The 8,348-nt window shown below is 38.4% G+C and overlaps 1 protein-coding gene across 1 annotated transcript; it reads right to left on the reverse strand.

Moving 5' to 3' along the window:
* Window positions 1–3,879: 3,879 nt before the first annotated feature.
* Window positions 3,880–8,115, reverse strand: LOC106643740 (solute carrier organic anion transporter family member 74D). Its single transcript, XM_014358994.2, has 7 exons — window positions 7,647–8,115; window positions 6,836–7,261; window positions 6,307–6,566; window positions 5,945–6,194; window positions 5,171–5,363; window positions 4,534–5,069; window positions 3,880–4,433 (listed from the first exon to the last, which is right to left on the reverse strand). Exons 1-7 carry the CDS (start codon window positions 7,831–7,833, stop codon window positions 4,279–4,281), a joined length of 2,007 nt encoding a protein of 668 aa, XP_014214480.2. The 5' UTR covers window positions 7,834–8,115; the 3' UTR covers window positions 3,880–4,278.
* Window positions 8,116–8,348: the final 233 nt, after the last annotated feature.

Below are 8,348 nucleotides of genomic sequence, written 5' to 3' on the forward strand. Positions count from 1 at the left end.
TTTCGCGGTGATAAACAAAATACGTACACTAATCCTCCGCGATGGTGAAGCAGCGCATTCAGCGATACCATCATTATGCTGATAATTTTTATCGATTTTTACTTCGGCTACAATTAGTACGCAACAATTACGAAGATGAAGGAGTTTTTTTTTAAATTATTAAATATACTCAACAATTTCCGGTTTCTCGTGCAAACAACATACGCGCACGAAACACGTTATGTATAATCGCGAGCGATACATCAAGACAAAGTAACTCGACAGAGTCAACGATTAAATTTATAATTACTTATGTAAATTATAAACAGAAGCTGCGGACATGAAATAGGTCTATCCGCGGCGCACGTGTGCTTAGCAGTGGTGCGCAACATTATACTCTAACGTGGGCGTTTGCGATGCACTTGGGTACTTATTGATTAGGAGTTTTGTTTTATCATGTGAGCTTTAATGCGCTACTTGTTAAAACGACGAATCACCTTACGTTCCATTGCACGATGTTACTGGTGCAAATTTGTTGAGCTATTGTAACATAAATGAAAAATTGTAAACAAATAACGAAATTATTTTCAAAAATCATTCTTTTGATGATGGGTATGCAAGTCAATTCATAACTATTTATTGAGAAAAAAAATTCGATGTACGGAATAAAACTCTCGCAAAGAAATTTATTTGATTTTGTTAGTCATTTTAATAGGCATAGGTAAGTTTTAACGCAGGTCATAACTTTAGAGCCCCTGCGAGTCTCGAACCGATTTGTGTAGAAAATTAAGAGTCCCATATTCTATCAACCTAACTATGGTAGTCGATGTTTCAATGTAAGTTATTGATGAATAAACACCATACAAACAAGCCTGCCTGTACCCCTTTTTTATTAGAATAATAAGTGATAGAAAATAATTGACTATTTACTGTCTGTGTTATTGATATACCTGATTAATTGTTATTTTCAATTATGTTTTTGACTTGAAGGAAATCATGTATGTCATATGTGTTTATATAAAAATATACAAAATTAATCTTTGTTAACAGAAAAGTTATAAGAATGATATTATTTTTAAATAATAAGTGAAAAAACACGTGCCACGTATCACACTTTTTTAGGGCACAATACAATTTTTTTGTCTTTATTAAGAAAAATCCGGTTTAAGCCAAGCCATAGTTAAAGTTTGATCTATTACTCTTAAATATCGGTCATGCAATCATTCAAGAAGCAAAATGTTGAAACAAGTCTTGACTGTGTAAAAAAAGAATGACGCACACGGTTGTTGAAGGAAAAAATAAGGCAATCGCCAAAAGTTTTATCAAGATTTGTGGCTCGGAGTATACGGCACGAGTGATTACCTTGTTAGTCGGTCAATTGAAACAATTGAGCTAACCAGATCCAAATTCAAATGGACATCTCATCCGAAACAACAACAACAAAAATTGTGTAGGTAGTACCTACTCAAGATTTTTTCATCAACAAACTCAATCAAGTGATTTGCCGATCTCTCTTCACAGATCAGTCTCCTTCCGATCTCAAATGAAGCATGTACGTGTGTTCCCTTCTGACTGCATTGTCAAGACACTTCCTGCCCTCAAAATATATCAAGTGCACCGCGTCACAAAATTACTTACAGCAAAATCCACTGTTCGTTCAAATAGTTTTTCTGGTACATTTTTTATACCGTTAGTCTAAATTTGTCTCTCTTCCAAAATGTACAACCAGAATCATTCGATAAGTACTGATTTTCAGCCCAAAACAAAAAAATGGCACGTTTCTTTTTACGTCAGCACACCGCCCCGAACGTGACAATACGTACACTGTATTACGCACGATGTAAAAAATAATTATACGTGGTACAAGACACATCTCTTTCAAATGCACGTGCTGACGCGTCATACGATGCGTTTCGCCTTGCGTACCTACTTATTACGCTGCCGCGCAGCGCCGCTTTGGTGTGCATACATTAATTATTCATTAAAATGCGCGCTAGGCTCGATGTTGAGTGTCTTGGATTAATTTTTTATCTTTGCTGTTATTGTATAATACACTCAAGAATCGGTTATAATTTCCACTTGTCAACGGACGTAGGGATTAATGCATTAACTTTCTGTTATCTCCTTTTGTAATGATTGATTGATTGTTTCAATAAAAGGTTAAATTTTGTTCAACATTATGAGAAACATTAAGAAAAGTTTCGCCGATACGCGAGATTTTTCGTAAATTCGAGTGTCTAATGAGTTTAACAAAAAAGTCACATTAACCGCATCGAAGCTAATAGACACGTTTTAAATACGAGCTTCGCCAAGGGTAAAGAATTTTAATTGTAAAACAATCGACTGTTTATCCAAATGTATTTTAGAAGATTACTAAAAGATTTTAATGTATTGATTGGGATAATCCACGTTTTTTCATTTATATGTATGAGGCATATGATTGCGGTATCAGAACATTCTTAAGTCTTTACGTAAAAAAAAGAAAAACCTATTTGATAGCATTTATAAATAAATTTAAAAAACTTCATGGCCAGCCGGTACGATAAGCCGGTGGCGCTTGATCGATTGCTACAGTCGTTAATCGGACTCGCACTTCTGAGTCGTATGAATTGATAAAACTCACCCTCCCCGAGCAATATTTTATACCATTACATTTATATAGATTTAATGATCAATCAATAAAGCAATAAAACATCACTAATTTAATGAGCATAATTTAACCTTAAGGGCGATGCTCTGTTATTAATTATTTTCCGAGATGAAGCAATGACATTGAACTCACTGTATATACGTATACCCGATGGTTGAAAATAATGGCACAATGGTCAAGGACAGTAGCCGTTTCCTTTCGTCCTTACGTGGTGGTAGGATTCCAAGTGTTCCTGATAGAGAAAAGGAAGGGCAATGTACCAATCAACTGTTAGACGGGCAAACGAGAGGGTCACAGAAACAACGAAGCCCATGCACAGTCCGTTACTATCGCGCCGCGCGATTCACCGCGACTCGCCGGACGATCGAAACTGGACTAAGTATCTCGTTTGAACTCGAGCCATCGGCTGATGCAGCCCGAGCGTGCGTAAGTACACGTAGGTATATATATTATTACCACCGCTGCTGTCCTGACCCCCGCTCCCTAACACTTTGATTAAGAGACAGAGACGGATAATCGCACGAATTAGCTGGGCTAACACTGCTATCGCAAAAGTCGTATGGCATCCGTACTCATCGTGAGAAAATTACTGTGTGCGGTCCCTAAGAGGACACAAAAAACGTTGAAAATTTCCGCTGATCTTACTAACTGAAAATCATTTCTACGCTACTTTTATATGAATTTGTTTGCAATCGATAGTCAACATAGATGGTATTATCTATCAGGATGGCACCACCTTAAGTAAGAGGTTGGGATGATTTATCATCATTTCCGGCAGTGGTAAATTTTCATTTTATTCATTCGAGTAATATTGAAATGGACAAGAATATTAGATCGCGTTAATGTTAAACTATGTCTTGAAGGGATTTTCAGTTAGAAGTATCAGTGGACATTTTGAACATTCTTACTAAGTTTATACGACGTTATTGCAACCTCATGGGACAATATTTCAAAGTTGTAAAAATAGGGTTTTTTCGACGAAAAATTGTGTGATGTTGGGGTTCTTTTCATTGTTTTATTATATATAAAAAAAAAAAAAAAAAAAAAAGTTAAGAAGGTAACATTACGTGGGCTAACAATTTCAACATTAATATCACAACTCTTGTCGTAATGAGCCACTTGAGGAAGAAGCTGATGTTCCTTGTTTGGTGTAAACTTGTACTTGGACACACTTTGACGTTATACCGTGAATGACGTACCAGAATCAACTTAAGAAATCATTTTGAAGATGTTTGGAAATATTCGTAAATTTATTTGGTAATATTACTATTGAGGTCAGGCGTAATATCTACATATTATAATTGATATGAGAAGATTTCATGAGGTAAATTCCTTTAATTCTGTTGTCTTCAGGGCTAATTATTAATGCTTGAAGTCTTTTGATTATACAGTTTTTATGATATCCAGCGGTATTATACCATTATTGATTTATATATTTATGGATTCCAGTCATGCTATGACTACACGTACGTTGTTTCATATAAAAAAAAGCTAAATAAAATCTCTTACATAAACCACTGACGATCAATGAAAAAATGAATTAAGGTAATATTTACAAGTCATGTCGTGCGCGTACAAAAAAAGGAATGAAAATCAAAGGATTCAAATAAAAGTCACACATAAGCACGCAGTCGTTGTATCGACGACTGTTACGGCCTGACGATGTCCTCTTCATTGGGCAGTTTCAACTGGCTGCCCTTGAGAGCGGGTGTCTTTTTTTTCTCGTCTTCCTCCCCGTAAAAGTCAATGTCCTTAACGAGATGGCACACTGTTACGTCAAACATCAATGCAACGATACAGAAACCTGGAAGAAAATAAGGAATCATTTATTTTTTCTTATTATTATTAATGTACGGTCTTAAACCAAATTGCTTATGAAGGAAAAAAAATGCGTGCTCACTAACCGGCGGAGACGACATTGACGTAGTATTTGAAGTTATCCGTGTGGTAGAACCAACAGTTGCCGTTTCTCCCGCAGGACATGTCCCAAATGAGGCACGTCGAGTCCATGATGGCACCAAAGATGATGGGCCCAGGAATCAAACCGAACAGCGACAGCATCATCAAAGTCATTCCCTGAGCGAGACTCTTGTCCCTCGTCTCGACGCACCTGAAGCTCAAAAGCACGGAAACAATGGTCCCCGAACAGCTAAGAGTGTCAGTGATCATTGCAATGACGGCAAACAGTAGGTAGGAATTGAAACAGTCGTGCTCGCAAGGACCCAAGGTGACTACATGATTGAGGCTCCGAGGGGTTCCAAGGACATCCTGGAGACCAGACACGCAGCCGCAATCGGCGAACGTGGTGTCGTTCACGATCGTGCGGCAGCCGGCGTGGCAGGCCGAGAAAAAGGTGGTCTTTGTGGGCTGGTGACAGACAGGCGCGTACTTGACCGTCTCGCAGCTGCAGGCTGCGTTGCACGGTGACGTCAGGTTCATTCTGCGTCACGAGGATCATGGAAATTTTGTTTTACCTCGCGTTACTCGCTGTTTAATATTTTTTTTTATTCGATTTTGAATGAGCAAACTCACGAGACTCACTTCATGGTGGCCATGTCGACGCCTTCGATGCTGCCACTACAACCGAGAAACATGAATGAAATCTGACCGAGAAGATAGACAACTCCCACAAAGACGTTCCAATACAGTAGATACTTGGGGGATGGTTTGAATTTGCCTATTAACACGCCAGAGACCATGTAGCCGAGTACCATCCCCAAAAGAGTCAGTGGACCTGGTGCGAAGCAATAATGATTTTTTGATTGTATAAAAGTATTAATCAGGAAACAATTAAATAAATCAACCGATGATTATTATAACAATGATAATAACAATAATAGAGACAGTTAAAATACGATGAATAAAAATCAAATGCGGTAATGCTTATTTTCAATTTTTTTCGATTTTTAATGATTTTTTTTCTGTGTACCATCTGTGCGTGGTTTTTACAACCCCCGTACTTATGCCAATTTTTTGAAATACGTATTTTTTTCTTTTTACACGTGAACAAAACTTGAGGAAGATACTACTGATTAAAAATTTTGGGTGACATTATAAAGTAGTGTTTATAACCCTGGTGACGTCATACACCCACGCTCCCGAATTTTAAAGCGCTTCTCCTCTTTCATTTTTAGTTTGTATCGTTTTATAGTGTAAGACCCAATGGAATTTTTGAACTGACCCGCACTATACACGAACCAAGTGATCATATCCAACGAATGTAAAGTGACAAAGAGACGACAACAATTCTTTGTAAGATCAATTAAACATTTTCAAACAACAAAAATCATGTAATGTTCATTTTTTTTTACTTACCGACAAATATGGTACCTCCACCTGGAGTAGTTTGGAACTGCACCTCCAGGTACTTGGCGAAGAAACTTATGTACGGAGAAGCGCTCAAAACGTAAAATAATCCACTAAATAAAGTGCACAGGAAAATTTTATTTGTCATTATTCGCTTGACCGCCTTTGGGAATTCTCTCAAGGTGGGCTTTTCCACCAAATTTGTAGTCCCATTGCATTCGTTTTTACTTGCCTCGATCCTCAAAGGGACTTTACTTTCCTGCACAAAGTAATTTATATCATTTGGTTTTTTTCTTTTTTCTTTTTTTTTTATGTTTATCAACATCCATTTCGTGCAATCATGTTGGAAACATATTGTTTTTAACTCATACATTCAGAGCTTCCTCTTCTTCCTTGATGATGGTGGGCCTTTTTGATTTGTCGAGTTCTCGAGGAAACATGGCAAGCAGCCCCGAAAATATAAACATTGCAGGGCCGAGAATGATCCAACCGAGCCACCAGGCGCCGAGCCATCTCGGGTCCTTTTGGTCGATTATGGGGTGCAGGGTTGGGTCGATGTACAAATTTAAGCACAGGTAGCTCAGGACATAGCCAAGAGTTGGTCCAACCATTCGCAATGCTAATGTGAAGCCTATAGAAAAATCGTAATTTTGCAATGATAAATTGTTCATGTTTTTTCCCCCGTGTATCTTCTCGTTTTTCCATAAAATCAATAGCGTCATTTAATTAACTTTACTCCACATTTTTTCATCGACAGGAGATAACGATTGCCTTATCAATAGGTAAAATGATTAGAGCTCTGATAGTTAGTTTACCACTAACTCCAAACAATGACTTTGTCTACACGTGCAAAGATAGCACAGTAGCATTCCAAGTGAATTGAACATCAAAGTGCCGTACCCAGGAGCATGGGCACGTTCTTCTTCTTGGTGTTGTCGTCCATGTAGGTCTGCCCGAGGCCATAGTACAAGGTCGTCCCGATGCCCAGGATGAACTGGGAGAAGAAGACCAGTAGTCGGGGCACGATGCTCGTGTCGGTGAGACTCTCCTCGTCGCAGGCCTCGGGTTGGCTGGCCCTCGAGCAGACCGGCAAATCGGTAGTCTTGCCCGGGTGGGAGACCAGCGACGCGTTCAGGTACTCGCGGGTCAGGGCCAGGGCATCCTGACCCGGGCCGTAGATGAAGTGTGGCAGGGCGAGGACGAGGCAGGACAGAGCACTGCAGAACACCCCCACGGCCAACCATCGTGGCCGGTGGCCGGCGTTACCGTAGTAAATCAGCAGGACCGATAGGATCTGGGATATTTCGTTGCCTGACATGATTATACCTGGGGAATAGAACTGTGCGTTTAACTATCTAACAAAACATTTTCCTCGAATCGTCCCTTGGTTTTTCAGCAATGCCATGATCTTTGGTTTTTCGAATAATAATATTTGATAGAAGTTGCAGATGAAAGAAAAGGTACTTTCGTATTACAGAATTAGATTACTTAATAAAACTATGATGCTCATTCTGTTGTACCAACATACATTACAAAGAACAGAAAATTCTCATTTTTATACAACTAGGCGTGCATACGTGCATGGCTTGGGGCCTCAATTTTTTATTTTTTTTTTTTCATAGATAGATTAAAAAAAAAAGAATTAATGTTTTTAGATAAGATAAGCCACCAAATTTGTTAATGATCCAAACGCTGAAAAAAGTTCGCTTACCTGTTGTCCGACTGGGAATTTTGAATCTCTTTTCTAGGGTCGTTAAGCTCACGACGATGTAAATAAAGGACATCGACTGCACAGTGCCGAGAAGACCATAAACCGCGATGAAGGTCCGCGAAGTGGCCCAATTTTGCAGCCACTTTGGGTAAAAGCACCAAAATCCGCATTTCGTGTTTTCCTTCATCTTTTAATGGTTCTATTAGTATCACTGTTATTGTAATATTAGTACCAAAGTTGGACCGTTTTTACACCGATTTATGATACTCTTGAAAAACCAATTGTATGCCTCGTAAAATCAATTTTACTTCCGTTCATTAGCTCTTGAGTTTACTCTACGACTTACTAAAAATCCACTTTATTAATTAAAAATTTTTTCGTAACCGAACAAATAATATCCCATTGACAGAGCCTACGTGTAATGGTCCCTGCGGAATCCACGAAATGAACATTCCTACGTGGAAGTGAGTGGATAAAAATTTTTAATTCATTCGAAATAATAACTGACTTAATGGAAACTTAATGCTTCTTCTGATAATCTCTTCCTTGATATTTTACAAATCCGCGTCCATTTTTAAATGTCACACAGGCCTTTTGAAAAAATTACACACGAGGACAAACCGTGGAATCCACCTAAAAAAATTTTAATATATTATTTACCCAAGAAAAAATACCAGTGATACGTAGGTTGCTGATAATTAG

The sequence above is a fragment of the Copidosoma floridanum genome, unplaced genomic scaffold (assembly GCF_036245765.1).
Source record: "Copidosoma floridanum isolate Cflo_tuat_1 unplaced genomic scaffold, Cflo_Japanese_pri ptg000001l, whole genome shotgun sequence".
Classification (NCBI taxonomy): domain Eukaryota; kingdom Metazoa; phylum Arthropoda; class Insecta; order Hymenoptera; family Encyrtidae; genus Copidosoma; species Copidosoma floridanum.